The sequence below is a fragment of the Cetorhinus maximus genome, chromosome 14 (assembly GCF_964194155.1).
Source record: "Cetorhinus maximus chromosome 14, sCetMax3.hap1.1, whole genome shotgun sequence".
In the NCBI taxonomy this organism is placed as follows: domain Eukaryota; kingdom Metazoa; phylum Chordata; class Chondrichthyes; order Lamniformes; family Cetorhinidae; genus Cetorhinus; species Cetorhinus maximus.
Genome location: NC_135892.1, coordinates 72,094,465 through 72,110,940, shown reverse-complemented (window position 1 = coordinate 72,110,940; position 16,476 = coordinate 72,094,465). Strand labels below are relative to the sequence as shown.

Genomic DNA, 16,476 nt, shown 5'->3' with positions numbered 1-16,476 from the left:
ACTCGTAATGACCCATGAGCTTTGGGAAAGTGTATTTTCTTTTTGTGCGATATCCCTGAGATACCGTTCTGAGAATATAGCAGAGACTGTGGCTGGAATTTTCCAGTTCTGCCAGTGGTGAAACCGGAAACTCCCGCCCAAAGTCAACGGACTTTTAGCTGTTCCAGTCCTGCCCACGCTGATTCCCACCGCTGGCAAGGCCAGAAAACCCCAGCTTTCGTTACTGTGTATGTTGTACAGTTAGAAAGGTTAGAGAGCTGAAGACAGAAAGAACGAGGTGTTATGGAATGAATGAGACCCATCCTGCTATTTCAGTGCTGCCAGAGCCCATAGGACCATTTAAAGGGATCAGAAAAGGGAGCCTCTGGGGCTTCTGTGCTATCAGGACTGTTATGACCTGAGTGAGAGAGGATTTGTGGATGTGTGCCTTATCAGTTAACTATATCCGGGGATTTCAGATGGAACATTGCTGCTGTTGAATGTAACTGAAACAATTGGTGAGAAGTGAGTTATCCTACATAACAGAGGCCAAGTTTAAAAGACTGAGATTGCACATGGTGCCACATTTGTGCAACAAGTAATGACAGTGTGTGTAATTTCTTGAAGTGTATCTTTGTTTTATTGACTATTTAAAGTGGAATTTACCTTTTTATTTTATTTTCTTTTGCCTATTAATTAATGTTTTTATTATGTTGATTTCAGTTGGTTTGTTACAGTAAACGCTTTAAAAAGTGCAATTTTGTCCATCAGTTTTCTTTCCATTGGTATTGTGGGAATTCCTTTCTTTTAAAAGTTATCAGTCTCTATGGGGATCTTAACATACTACATATTCATTGTTGAAAGTCAAACTTGTCCACAGTGTAAAAGGCCTGACTACACCTGTATTGTCTTTTACAGGTAAAAGTAATTATTCTATCAAGCACCTAACCCAGAGGTTATACCAAAGTTCAGAAGCCAATGTATGGGTAACCATAAGAGGACTACTTCCCTATTCCAACTACACCGTGCAAGTGAATGCCTCCAATAGTCAAGGATATGTGATAAGTGATCTCACAGCAATAAAGATGCCTCCTGGGAGTAAGTAGTTGTAAAAATGCATCTTTTCTAGCAGTTTGTAAAATTGCTGTTCCCTTGTATCAATTGTGCTAGCTTCTGTTATACAATAAATCAATTAGAAATGAAATATAGCACATAGTATAAGCTTCACTGAGAAAAATTCAGCACCATTGAAGAATGTTTATTAAAAAAATGACTCCCAAAAATATATATATATAGGAATTTTAAGTCACTGTTACAGGCTAAGGCTCTTGCCTTAAGTATCCTCTCCAAACCTTTTGAAGGCAGTCTTAGAAAACACCTGGCCAGACATGAATAGTTAAGCTTCTTTACTTCACAGGAAGTGGACATACAGAACAACAGTTTTAATGGAATCATTTCATTCAATTAGTATAATGCAAAAAATAAGGAATATGCTTTTCTTTTCTACATCACTACTTTGATTGATTTCCTACATCACTACTTTGATTTTAAGCTAAGTAATTCCTAACACCCTCCTACATTTCCCTTCTAGGTGTCTGTCTCAGCTTAGTTGCCGTATTCCCGCCTGTGAGTTAGAGGGTTGTAGGTTCAAGACCCACTTGAAAAAACTTGAGCATGTAATCTAAGCTGACACTTCAGTGTAATAGTGAGTCAGTGCTACAATGTTGAATGTGCTATCTTTTCAGATGAGATATTTTACCTAGGATTGGTCTAGTCTCTCAGATAAATATAGGAGAATTCCTTTCACGATTGTGAAAAGGAAAGGGGAATTCTAGCTAACCTTTAACTAACAGCACCAAAACAGATTATCTGATTTATCTTGTTGCAGTTTGTAGGACCTTGCTGTATGTGAATTGTATGTTACATTTGCCTACATACCACAGTGACAACACTTCAAAAATATTTCATTTGAAATGATTTTCAATGGAACGTCTCGAGAATGTGAAAGGTGCTATATAAAAGCAAAGTATTTCTATCTGATCTTGACCAAAGCTTGCTCTTGTGGCTCTTGTTCAAAATCTGTCTCTATTTTTATCTCCTTGGTTTCACAGCCAGAAGGGATGGCCTGCCAGAAACCCCTGGCAAGCATCTGGAACCGGATACTTCCCAAAACAATGGGAGACAGCTGCTTTTTTGATTACCAAGACAAGCTATCAAATTGTTTTATTTTAAGCATTTTAGCTACCTTTCATCTCAATGGCTTTTAAAAACTCACTGAATACTCCTGGCTTTGAAACACAACATTTAGAAGTAACTCTTTCTTTCCCAAACCCTTCCTGTGGAAAAATGATCAAATAATTCCCAAGACATGACAGATTTCCCCTCCCACGGTTCACTCGCACATTTCACTCAGCACCCCACCACATCTGTCAATATTCCTAGACCCCAGGAACCCACAGATTTCATGGAAATCTGTCCAAGTATTGCGGAACCTTTGTGCCCAATGCCTCAATCTGACCTCGTGCAACAACTACAGTTCCATGTACTATACGACCTGGTATGCCTGTTACCAGTATGGACCCCGCAAGTGGACCACTGTGCACTGCTCCTCTAGTCTTGGGGCAGTAGCTAAGCCTTGGCCCTGTGTTCTGCTACAGACTGATCATTTGTTTATTTGTTATTTAAGTGAGGCAATTGTACCTAATGGACTGTGTGCCCTGTTTCAACAAGGGTGACATACCACATGTTTTCCCATGTTGCCCTATTGTGGAAGGAAACAAAGGGCTATTTCATCCTACCTAAGGTGTGGCACAGGCCTGTTTCCTGAAAATTCATCATGACTGAACACACTCTACCTGGATTGCACTTTTTCAACATAAGGGGAGAGTTTTCTACTTGCCTCTGCCTGAGCCCTCAAGTGTGGTGGCCACCTGCATCGCCTACAACCAACATCATGAAAACAGGTTTTTTGTTCATCATTTGAATGCTGTTTGTGTGACTTTTCCATTGACAATTTGGCTGCCACATTTTAGACATTATAACAGTGACTACTCTTCAAAAGTACATAATAGGCTGTAAAGTGCTTTCTGCTGTTTTGAGGCTGTGAAAGGGGCTATATAAAGGCAAGATATTTTTTCATTGTAATTCAAATGCCAAAAGCAAACTATATTTGCCATTTCTCATTGTAATATTTGGAATAAGATTTGATTTAATAAAATGGTGAGCCTTGGGTTCTGTGATCCTGCTATTGGACTTGCTGCCAATGCATGTTCCTGTGTCAGTTCAAGGACACTGTTGTTCTTTCTTTCTTTTGGCCTTATGTTGGCATTGTTTACTTTTTAATTCACCCCAAATCCACATTATCCTCTCTCTTCCATCCTACATCACTGAAGCTCCAACTGATACTCTCCGTTGCTTTCTCTTTGGCCACCAGTCTCACAATCTCCAACTAGACTTCCTTTGATTTGGGCATATGTGGGCAAAGTAGATTAAATCAGAGGCTGTCAGCCTCATTAGAATAAGTAATCGACGAGTCCGTTTCCTGGAAGCTGGTTGGCTGCCTGCACCTTGTCCCTCCTCCATTAAACCTTAAAGTGGACTCATGGCAGGCAGGTTTTGGTTGGGTGGGTGAGGGGGCAATCAGGTTGCAGGATAGTCTGGTTGGGGGTTTGTCAGGGGGGTTCAGGGAGGTAGTTGGTCAGGGTGTAGTCAGGTGGTCGGGCAGTAGTTGGTGGGCCAGTGATAGTTGGGTCGGGGGGGCAATCAGGTTGTGGGGCTAGTTGGGTTAAGGGGGTAGTCGGAGGATCAGGGAGGTAGTCAGATCAGAGTGTAGTCAGTGGGGTAGTTGGGTCAGGGGTAGTTGGGTGAGTCTGGGGCGTCAAGTGGTAGTTGGGTGGTTGGGGGGTACAGTCGGAGGTTAGTTGGGTGTTGGGGAGGTGATTGGGTGGATGGGGAGTGATGTTGGGGGTCTAGTGGGGAGTAGGGAGATCAGTAGTATAGTTACCCAGGAGTTAGAACTGCTTTTAATCCTTCTGACTTTTCCTGAGTAACTATTCTGGTAAGTAGGCTGGAATCATCTAAAGTCTCTGCCTCTAACTCAGAGTTAGAGGCATTTTCGGAGGGTTCCAGACACAGGGGAATTGCCCATCAAAAGTCCAAATTCCCTGGGCAACTCCCGCGTAGTCAGTGTGCCGGGACTACCAAAGGATCCCATAGCACATCTTGGGGGATACCTCTGGAGTACAACCATCCAGAGATCATCTGAGCCCACATGTTTTTGCGTTCACTCTTTATTGAATATTCATGTTGGGACCCAGTGTTGTACTGTGGGAAATGGCTCAGCTGGCCTTCGCTTCTATGCATTGTAAAGGATATTGTCCGAGATAACTTTCAGCAGGGATAACTGAAATGTGGTCAGTGGCCTCAAAGTCAGCCAACTTTGCCAGCCAACACCCTGACATGAACCGATATATGGACAGTGCTGACTCTGCCCTTTCGGCTACAAACAAAAACAGATAATGCTGGAAAAACTCAGCAGGTCTGAAAGCATCCATGGAGAGAGAAACAGAGTTAACTTTTTGAGTCCGTATGACTCTTCTTCAGAGCCCTGAAGCATTTTCTGTTTTTGTTTCAGATTTACGGCATCCGCAGTATTCTGCTTTTATCTGCCCTTTTGGCACCTCATTTTCTTACCTTGATTGACTGTTCCCACCACCCCACCACACCCAGCACACCAGGCCCTTCACTCTTCCACTCCTTCATGCCCACCCTTGCCAGTCCTGAGCCTCCATGCAAGCTGCCATTCTCCTGCTCCCCAACCTTATGCCGCAGAGTTCAATAAGGAAAACCGCTGACCTCAGGGACAACTGCACAAAGCCAACTGTTGCGCGTTACCTTTAAACAAGTGTCAGCCGGGTGCCACGAGATTCTTGTGTGCTGCTGACTTTATCTTGAAGGCAGTATTTTATTTTAACAAGTCTTACACTAATGAGTTTTCATAGCATGCAAATGTATTATAAGTGGGAACCCGCCACATGATGGCGTAAGGCCTGTCACACCGCAAACACACTGCTGACTAAATCACTGCATCTCAATGTGCCCTGGGGAAATCAAAATTTCACATCCTACCCAATTCAGTCATCCTACATGGCACATTTCCCACTCTCTCAGGCTCCATAAAATCCTCCCCCATTGTTTCTGTTGATTTTATTATAACTCTTTTGGAGCACCTTCTTTGTCTATGTAACTCAGTGTATGAGATAGCTTTGGCCAATGTTCACAAGTTTTGTATCCTGCCCTAAATATTGCCTTGGTTATAAAAGGGAAGAGGGAGAACAACGACAGGCTAGCCAGCCAAACATTGGTGATGCAGCCCTGACCACTATACCAGACTGAACGCACTCCCCCCACACCACCGCCACCCCTACTCCTTCCCCCACCACCCCTGACCCTTTCCAGTGAAGCCTGGCTGTGACATTCTGGAGGTCTGCACAGCTCATCCATTTGGTATGTCAGCCTCTAGTCTTATGCTACGTCCATATGGATCAGCAAAGTGGGAACTGCCAGCTTAGAGTAGTAAGCCCTCTCAGATGGCCAGTTTTGAAGCAGAGTGCAATTTCCAACTAATGTTGGAATTCAGAGTTACAAGTAAGCTCTGGTGAAATGACCAGTATCATAGAATAATAAGAATTTTGTCATAATTTCTTTGTTGTTCTTAAATATGTTGATTCATTCTTGGAATGTGGGCTTCACTGGGCTAGGCCAGCACTTATTGCCCATCCCTAGTTGCCCTTGAGAAGGTGGTGGTGAGCTGCCTTCTTGAACTACTGCAGTCCATGTGGCGTAGGTACATCCACAGTGCTGTTAGGGAGCTCCAGAATTTTGACCCAGCGACAGTGAAGGAATGGCAATGTATTTCCAAGTCAGGATGGTGAGTGACTTGGAGGGGAACTTCCAGGTGGTGGTGTTCCCATCTATCTGTTGCCCTTGTCCTTCTAGATGATAGTGGTCGATAGTGGGTTTGTAAGGTGCTGTCAAAGGAGCCTTGGTGAATCCCGCAGTGCATCTTGTAGATGGTACACACTACTGCTACTGTGCATCGGTGGTGGAGGGAGTGAATGTTTGTGGATTGGGTGTCAATCAAGCCTTGCCCTGGACAGTGTCAAACTTCTTGAGCGTTGTGGTAACTGCACTCATCCAGGCAAGTGGGGAGTATTCCATCACACTCCTGACTTGTGCCTTGTAGATGGTAGACAGGCTTTGGTGAGTCAGGAGATGAGTTACTTGTCGCACGATCCCTAGCCTCTGACTTGCTCTTGTAGCCACAGTATTTAAATGGCTAGTCAATGGTAACCCCCAGGATGTTGGTATGGAGGATTCAGTGATGGTAATGCCATTGAACATCAAGGGACGATGGTTGGATTCTCTCTTGCTGGAGATGGTCATTGCCTGACTTTTCTGTGGCGCAAATGTTACTTGCCACTTCTCAACCCAAGCCTGGATATTGTCCAGACCTTGCTGCATTTGGACATGGACTGCTTCAGTATTTGAGGAGTTGCGAATGTGGCTGAACATTGTGCAATCATCAGCGAACATCCCCACTTCTGACCTTATGATGGAAGGAAGGTCATTGATGAAGCAGCTGAAGATGGTTGGGCTGAGGCCATTATTGAAGCCATTTACACGGTTCTGTCACAATGGTAGTGGGATTGCAGCTCTTTGGGCACCAACATTCTGGCCTTACATTTGTTAGCTGGTTTCCACAGAGAAATTAATGACATTCCTGATTGGACAAAATAGTGCATCTATCATTTTTTTAATGCCATTGTACAGTTTGTGAGATTTGACAGATATTTCATGTGATTTCTCAGAAAAAAAATTGGCAAAAATTCAAGATTGCAGTCAGCTTCACCGTCTTGACAGAGCCCTCCCTGTCCTCAAAGTGGTTTCAAGGTATGACTTCAGAGACTGTTACAGCCTCCCTTGTGAATCATACAGTCTCTAAATGTTGATCTGCTCAGGCATGTCCAGATATGATTTCCTTGACCTATAGACAGTGTAAGGGTGGCTCCATCTTGAGTACCTACGATGTAAAACACATCTGCTTTGCATGCTTCTCTGATCCCCTCTTCTTTCTCCAGAACCTCTAAATAGAACGGTATCCCTGCTGTGATATTCTTACTTCAGTTTTTGTGGGTTTTACCTTGGCTGACTGTTTCAACCACCCCTGACCATGTTCAATGAAATATGAGTGGGATCAGGTGGAATAACAACTTATTACATTGTGCCTTTGTTTCTAAGGACTAGGTTTGAATTCAGTCTAGGACCGTTGGGATAAAAGCTTCCTTTTTCTATGTCACTAAGAGTTCCAAGTAAAATAGGTTTACGTAATCTTAAGCTCAGAGTGAAAACAAATTCACAGAACAACACTGAGGCATATTCCTGAACCAGAACAGAAGAAATATCACTTTCCTCGAACCTACACTAAGGCTGACCTTGGAATATTTCATGCTGTTGCAGAGAACAAAAAAATTATAAAAAGGGTTCTTTTCTCAAAACTGGCATCCCCATCTGTGACAGAAATGGCTCTAAAATTAAAAATACTAAAATAATTCACCTAAATTAGTGATGTTCTTAGCTTTGATGACAGAAGTCTTTAACCAATATTTTCTGTCAAAATGTTCTTTCTTTTCCTTTTAGTATCTTTCTATAATTGTGTATCTTACAGCATTGAAGTACCCTTTGTGTGACCTCTTTGGTAGTTTAAGCTGCAACAACTCATTGGCTAAATAGGTTTTGGTTCATGCATCCTTTCAGTTAATGAACTGAAAATATAGTAATACAGATTAACACATAAAATTGTATCAAAAAGGCATATGCCATATGGCTGAATATGTGTGTTTAGGGGGAGTTAAATTAGCACTGGGAGATATAACATACTCTATAAAGAAAATCACTTACCTTACCTTTTTCACAATCCATAACAAAATGATTAATAAATGAGCCGATATAAATGTGAGCAAACTGGGAGCTTTAAATAATTGCATCCCAGTCCATTTTATGTTAATGCACATTCAACTATAATAGTATCATTTTCTGTGTTTAAAAGTATCGTCAGCATAATTCAGGTTTCGGTAGGCTAATTTAAATTGAAGAAAAGTTATTGAGCATTGCAAATGGTATGATTTTTAAGCATATTAAGGGATATATTTTTCTCTGAAAAAATTTAAACACATTTTCCCACTAAACTTGAAAGCTTCATGTTAACAGTTTAGTAAAATAATTGTCCTTTAACTTTACATGAGCAAAATAGGCCTCTAAATGAAGGTAAAATCTTTAGGACACACAATCGTGGTTTATATGAAATAATCTGTACACAGTGTAGTGGAATAGTTACAATTCTTTTATCAGTCAATCTTTTATAAATTGCAGATTGATCAAAAAATGAAGCCACAGCTCTGCATAGGCTGAACTGTGGAGTAGTAGGTTTAAGGCACCTTTGTATATTTATGAGCAAGAAACCTTTGGACAAATGGTCTTGATGTATGTTGGTGTAGACAGCAGAAAGGAATATTGTAAAATGTTCAAGTGCAGAAGAAAGGCATATATAAGCATATGAATTTTAAATATACAGAATGGGCTTCAGTTCTTCAAGTGTTTTCCAGTTTTAGTGAAGTCTGGTCAAACCTGCTCTTGTTACATCAAAGAATTGTACAAAAAGCTAAAAGGGAATGAAGGAACATAAAAGGGCATAGTTTAAACTGATTAGTGACAGTATTGATATACCTGAGATAGAAAGAAAACATTTCACAGCATCCTTTCTTTTAATATTAACAGGAAGCTTTCTACACTGCAGTATTTTAAACTGTTATCTTTCAGTTTTCATTCCTTGTGAGTATTTTCACTTTGTGTATAAAGCTGCAGTATCCCACAGTTTTCACAGATTTTATTTTACTGAAGCCTTGGTAGAAGTTAATAATATCTGCTTACTTTAAAAAAAAAGATGCTCTTAAGTTTTCCAATTGAAGTAGATTTTAGGAGCATGCAATATGCTTTTGAAGGATCTCCTCTTTAAACCTTTTGGTTTCTGACAATCGTAAGGTAGGATCAGAATTCAGAATCAGCGTGTGCGTACGGAAAAAAACTCTGATCTCTGTCTTATCTTATTATGAATATATTTAGAATGAATGGAGTTAAGAAAATATTTTTAACAGGTGTTTATATATTACCTAATATTCCATTGGTTGGGACACCCTGTGGACATGTTGGGGAGTGACGAATATATTTTTTTCTTATCCAGATATGATAAAAAAAAATCACAGGGAAGGGAAGGGAATCAAAGGTTCAGACAAATACAGTGAACGTCAGATCATGAATCTTCAGTGAGTTGTAATATTTATTCTAGATCAAGTGACCAATCTGCTAGTTTAGGAGCCATTTTGTTTCCTGATACAGTGCATTATTGGTAACCCTACAACAGCAATTTTTGGAGGGAACTGAAAATCTTTTGCATGATTTCAAAGATCTCTGGCTTGATTAAGTATAATCCTCAAGCAAAGTGTACCAATAAATGTTTCCTCTTGTGGGTGAATCCAGAACTAGGGGGCACTGTTTTAAAATTAGGGTCACCCTAATAGAACAGAGATGAGGAGAATTTTTTTCTCTCAGACGGTTGTGTGACTATGGAACTCTGACTCAGAAGGCAGTGGAAGTGGGGTGACTGAATATTTTTAAGGCAGAGGTAGATAGACTCTTGTTAGGCAAGGGAATCAAAGGTCACCGGGGGGTAGATGGGAATGTGTCTTACACTCCATTTTGAGTTTTACTTGGAGCTGGTGTACTTGGTCACTGCCTTTGCCCCTTCCGACATGGCGTGCTTGGCCAGTTCCCTGGGCAGCAGCAGGCGCACGGCAGTCTGGATCGCCCGAGAGCTGATGGTGCTGCGCTTGTTGTAATGGGCCAGGCGGGAAGCCTGACCCGTGATGCACTCAAAAATATCGTTTACGAACGAGTTCATGATGCTCGTGTCTTTGGCGGAGATGCTGGTTTCAGGGAGAACCTGCTTCATCACTTCGTAGATGTAGATGGAGTAACTCTCCTCCCTCGACCTTCGCCGCTTCTTGCCACCCTTTGCTGCCGGTTTCTTTAAGACTTTCTTGGCTCCCTTTCTTCTCATCAACCATCTTCATGTGGAACTCGAAACACAAACAGATCAGCCATGCTGATTATTAACTGGTGGAGCTGGCTTGAGGGGCCGAATGGCCTACTTCTGCTCCTATTTCGCACGCTCACATGTTAACTTCCCAAATGGTTTGCAAGTAGACAAGGTTTAAAGTGAATTTATTAATACTGATGAATTTGTGTATTTTATCTTTTTCTCATTTCCGCTTCTGTGTCTTTTTCCCCTTCTCATATGGCTTTCTTCCTCCTGTTTCCATAACTTTCACTGTAGCAACCCCCCCTCCCCTCACCAAACCTCCCCATCGCTATTGCCTCCCTGACTACCCCCATTGACCCAAGCTATATGATTGGGAAGGCAATGTTCTTTCATGATGTCCTCTTCTTCCAGTTGCAGCCTGAGCAATGGTCAGCACTCCCAGTGGCGCTGCTGAGATTGCTAACTGCTGGCCTTCTGATTGGCAAGCAGCTCCTGAGTGTGGGCAGCCACAACTAATTAATTGCCTGACCCCCATAAAATGCAGGCGGGGGTCTTGCCAACGGCCAAGGTGGTGTTGTCTCTGGATTTCTGGCCCATCATTGGGACACTGTATGTGAGCATAAAATACAGCCCCAAATCTGCAACAAGTATGGGGTTTGTAGTTTCAGTGTCTGTGGATAGGGAGCATGACCAGGAATTGGAGCAGAGGCTGCAGGGAGGGTAAGATCTGTAAAGAGGGAGGAGGAGGAAGGCACTCCACTGAAGACCTTACCCAACATGTGTTTTCAGAGAACACTTCTCATATCTCCAACTGAGTCAGATTCAATAAGGAAGTGGTCACAGAACAATTCTACTTATTTCAAGAGGATCTGCAGCATTTCCAGGGCTGCACTGGTGCTGGCCTTTCCCCTTCTCCCGATCTCTATGACTAAGACCTCCAGTGCCGCATCTGTGAACCTGGGAGTCCTCTCTCTGCCCTGATGCTTCATTTCCTTTGATTCTAATTGCAGTACTGGCAGTCAGTAATAGTATCCTTATAATATGAGTGCAGCTCCAGTTTGTTTAAGAGGGGCAACTGTGTTTAAGAGTTAGAGGCTAGCTGGAACACAAGCTACCCTTGCATTCTGCTGGGCTTTCTGTTCAGCATTCAGTCAGCGAGGAGGTGGTCCTGATTAACTGAACACTACAATCATTCAACTGAGAAGGCAGCATGAACTTTGTGTGCTGCCTGCCTCAATGGGACTGGGCGCAGGCAGATCTGGATTCATGAATCCTGTGACTAAAAACAGGAGGAAACTCATTTTTAGCCCATAAATTGTTTAAAATTTGCAAAGAATCAAAAGTGCACTCCAGTCATTAAAGTAATTTTTAAAAAAACATTCTTGGGATTAGTGTGTCACTAGCAAGGCCAGCATTTTTTGCCCTTCCCAGGTTGCTCTTGAGAAGGCAGAAGTGAGAATTTTTGTTGAAATGCTGCTGTCCATGTTGTGAAGTGTATCCACAGTGTTATCATGGAGGGAGTTCCAGGACTTTTACCCAGAGACAACGGTTGAGAAATTGGGCTCATTAATATTTTTTAGCAGCACTACAAGCATCCTTGGAGCTCCATAGCGGCTTTCATATGGGCACAATCATGCCAGACACCATATTGGTGCATTAATTGGCCTAAACCACTTGTGTGAGTTTACCTGGCATTGACTGCCAGGCTATCTGATTCCACCGCCTTCACATGTTTGTCTGGACAGCCTCCTGGCCCAGTGGGGACAGATCACATCTCTCCTCTTCTCCACATCTGCCCCAAGGCCTCCAGTGCAACATTGGAAAATCTTCGAGCCTGCTCTCTTGTCAAGTTATGCCATTATTGAGTGTTCCCCACATCAAAATCACTTTTAGAACAACTTCCAGCACCACTCCAGCTACAATGCAGTGGCCATTTAAGATATACAAACTGACTTTAGGTAATGCAGGTTAGCTCATGCTAGCCTCTCATGATTCTGAACCCTCCACTCAGGCATGCTATCTTTCAACAGTATGTTTAATGCTGCCTGCACACTAAAATCATTTTAATTAACAAGAAGCACAAAGTCTGTGTCCTGCTTGCATTGGAAGCAACAGATGTGGGCAGTCCCACATGATGCACCTGTTTTCCGGCCCAGTCAGATTTCGCGGTCAAAGGGAATATCTAAACCTAAATAGTTTGCAGGCCAACATTAAGTGATTTCCAGCCCTTTAGTTAATCTGTTGAATAAGTTTATTCCATTTAGGTTTACTGTTTATCATGGATCTTGGTTTGAGTTTTATTCCTTGCCTGCCACTTGCCAATGTAAATCCTCTATATATGAACATTTTCTGGAAGAAGAGAAAGAAGAGGAGCAGCAGGAGGGAGTGAGGGAAGCTAGAATGATTTGACATCACCAGAGGAGAGCCGAACCATTCTGGCTACCCAAAAGGATGTATAGACCGTGGTACAATTTTCAAGACCTCTTCCCAGCTTTCCTCTTTCATGAGACAGCGCTTTAGTTACGAAAATTTGGAACACCTTTGTTCATTGCTAGAGCCACATTGGTAACTAAGATCCAGAATGCACACAGTTCTGACTGCAGCAGAGGAAGTGACCATAGCTTTAAACAGAAAGCTATAGTACAAGGGTATCACCCCTCCCTCAGGAGCCGGAACCCCACAACCTGAACTGCCTCATGGAAGTGCCCTCTGTGCCCTTTAGCTCAGCGTGGAGGGTTTCTTGTATGGGCTGCTGCTGCACACCTTTCACCTCCTTACCCTCGCTCACCGTCTAGACATGCCCTGGTGTGCCCTGTTGCCGTCCGGCGGTAGAGGTCACCAGTGGAGAGCTCTCTATGCAGGAGTCCACCCCTTTACCATTGGGGACCTGGGGTGGAGGATGCTGCATGTGGCAGTCTCATACAACCGTAGGATGTGTCGGTTCACGGACTCCCAAGACGCCTGCATGTTTTGTTTGCGTTGGGTCCATGGACCACGCGTATGTAAGTTGTTCTAGGCTGCACCCCGTTTTTAGTTTCTTAAAAAACCTTTTACTTGAGTTTTTTTTGCACTTCAGTTCCACGCTCTTGATCCTCGGGTATCCGGTGTGGAGAGGGACGGGGAAGGAGGAGGCTCCTGGGCCTGGCCAAGTTAGCCCTCAACAGATCCAGGCAGTGGCTGATCGAGGGGGTCGACTGTCCTGACTGTCTGCCCCCTTCTGCGATTACTTTCGCAGCCAGGTGTCCCTGGAGAGGGAGCACGCGGTGTCTGCCAGCACAATTGAGGCCTTCTGTGCCTGGTGGGTGCCACGGGGACTGGGGTGCTTTATTGACCCCATTAATCATGTTTAAATTTGAGATTTGTAAGTTTCCTTTAAGATTTTGTCTTTATTTTTTCAGTATCCCTTTAATTTGTTGCTTAATTTGTTAATTTAGTTTAATTGGTTGCTCAAAAGAGTATAAGGGTCTTGCAGATACAGGGTTAAGGTGGGACTGAGTGCAGTACTGCCCACAAATTGTGTAAGAGAACACATGACCTGCACCCAGGGTCAGTTGAGTGTTGGACAGGGCTGTGTATATCAGCAAGCATGGAGACAACTCCGAACTTGTACCTTTTACTGCATATTTGTAAATACTTCTAAGATTCAATAAAGACTTACAGTTCACCTACGTCGGACTGTGAAGACTTCTTCAGACCTACTGAACTGCAACCAACACCCTAAAACATGGTGGCAACTTGTGGAAAACTTTGCAAAAAAATGCAGAGAAAATCTAAAATGCTGGAAGACTGAAAGAAAATTTAACAAAGCATTCTGACCTGAAAAGAAGCTCCAGGAGCAGAGGTGCAGAGGAAAATCACCAGGAAAGGGCTCCAAAGAAAGGCTTGGTAGCTGAAGGCAGGAATTCAAAATTCCTTACTGCAGCAGAATACTCCGTTGAATCCCCTTTGGAAGTCCAGTTTCAAAACCCAGAGTCAGCAGTCGAAGCAGGAATGAGCTAAATTTTTTAAAACTCCAGGTTACATCAAGTCCTGAGAAATCTTTAAATAACTCACAGGCCTGGATTTTCCGTGCCCGCTGGTGTCAGGTGTGTTCAGTGGCGTGAGTGGAAATACGACATGATTGGTTTCACGATGGTGTGAAACCAGTTTGTGATTGTGGGCCCACCAATGGCGGGCCACGTTTCCTGCCATTGGGCGTTGGGAACCTCATTGTAATACATCTGCATTTCATTATTAGGCTGCCCCACTGGAATCATCCATCCACATCGGCAGGAAAGCACACCAAAGTGCTTCACAACAGCATATAAAAGGCATGCACTTGGCGGGCGGCACTCTGAGGAGAACTCGGAGGTGATTACACAACAACGTTATGCAGTGCTCACCAGGGTTTCCCATTGGAATTGAAGCTTGAGGCACATTGTGGGACCTGGGGTGGATGGTCAAGGGCAGCCCTGCTTTTGAGGCGACTTGTGCGGGGGCGGGGGCGGGGGGTTGCAAGGGCTGCCTTGCAGTTGAGGTGACATGTGGGGAGGGGGGCAAGGGCTACCTTGCGGTTTAATATGGTGAACAAGCATTCGGGGTGGGGGGTAGGGTGGGTGAGGGAAGCGATCATGCATTAGGGACATCTTATATAAAGTGATCATTCCTCTGCAGCTGAGACAGTTCAAACACAGCCATTGATATGATTGGAGTCAGGCATCTAGCTTATCTGCCTACTCAAGCAACGCAGAGGCATTAAAGTGCCACCAAGTACACCAGAGCTTTGCACCCCTCAAACACAGTCTGCAAAGTCATGAGCATTTTAGTGGACTGCAGAACAGCTGTACAACTGCACACATTGTACAATCTTCTTCCTAAAGCTGCCCATGGAGCAGTCAGTGGTGGAGGCGCTCACAGCCCCTTGCAATGTCAACATCCTGGTCTCCCTCTTATGACTTGGCAGATGATGTGTGCCAGGCGGATCAAATCCGTGAGGGAAACTTGATCATGCTATCACAATGGTTTTGCAATTTGTATTTATCTCGAGATCCATGCCCTAGGGGTGAATATTCTCCCCGTCTGGGGGGGTGCTGAGTGGGAGCGGGAGCGGGCGCGCAGCCGATCGCCACCCGCTATTGGCTGCGCGCCGCTATTTTACGTGGGTGGGCCAATTAAGGCCCACCCATCGTGACGCGCACCTGGAAGCACTGAGCTCTCCCTGTGTGGGCGGGGTGAGTAGGCTGAGTCGGGACCTGCGCTCTTTCACGCATGCGTCCAAAAGAGCGCAGAAATCTCCCTGAGGCATGAAGCTTCCTCTGGGAGTTTAATTACATTTTGAAAAATTTAAATAAAGAGGAAAAAAAAAATTTCAGACATGTCCCCTCATGTGACAGTGTCACATGAGCTGGGACATGTCAATGAATTTTAATAAAGAAATTTATTTGAATTATAAATCCTTCATGAAACCTCATCCCACCCGCGGATGTGGTTTAATGATAAGTGCAAAGGCCGCCTGGGCTCTTCGCCTGCCCACCAACCTTAAGGTTGGATGGCAGCTCCCTTAATTATTTTAATTAGTTTTTAAATGGCCTTAATAGGCCTTTGACAGTTCAGTGGGCATGCAGCTGACTCCACTGCGCGCCCGCTGAACTGAAGATCTGAATGGTGCGCAGTGACGTCGGGTCACATGCCCAACATCACCGTGCATCATTTTACGCATCGGCGAGTGGGGTCCGCCCCCACATGCCAACCCGAATATTCTGGCCCTGAATTCAGAAGTAATTGAGTCCACCAAGACTTCAGAGATTTTTTTCTTAGTGAACTAAATTAAACATTTGTTAACAAAAGAAAAGATTTCAAGCACATACATAGGTCTAAAAATCGCTACTATAATAACTCCTAAAGCCCCTAAGTAATCTGGCTTCCAGTTACACCTTTAAGGCAACAGTAAAAAAAAACGTTTTAAACAGATCCAGGCAAGTCAACGCAATACCCTGGACAGTAGAATTCAACGTGGCTTTTCCCAGTTTTGGTTTCTGTGGACAGCAGCTTAATGCACACATGCAAGAGGCTTCTCACACTTCTGTTAGCTCTTACAATGCCTTCCCTGACACATAGCCTCATTTTCCTTAATACATGTTTCTCCCTTTTAATGTAAATTCCATTGTTCCCATAAGTCTTTGGAACTTTACCTTTCTCATAATATAAATCTTTTCATGGTGCAATATTGTCAGTAACCTTTGGGAAAAATAACCACATTGATTGGCCTAGCTTCTCCGCCTACGTATAAAAATCCTACCTTCTCTTTGAAATTCAAACTGCCCTGATTTATCTGAGATTGCAAATTCTCCTCATCTTACATT

The 16,476-nt window shown here is 43.5% G+C and overlaps 1 protein-coding gene across 1 annotated transcript in view; it reads left to right on the top strand.

Moving 5' to 3' along the window:
• Positions 1-16,476, top strand: part of ush2a (Usher syndrome 2A (autosomal recessive, mild)) — a 1,183,552-nt gene that overhangs the window by 688,521 nt on the left and 478,555 nt on the right. The window contains exon 41 of the mRNA XM_078556364.1: positions 905-1,077. Within this exon, the coding sequence (XP_078412490.1) occupies positions 905-1,077 (173 nt within the window). The remainder of the gene's footprint in view (positions 1-904; positions 1,078-16,476) is intronic.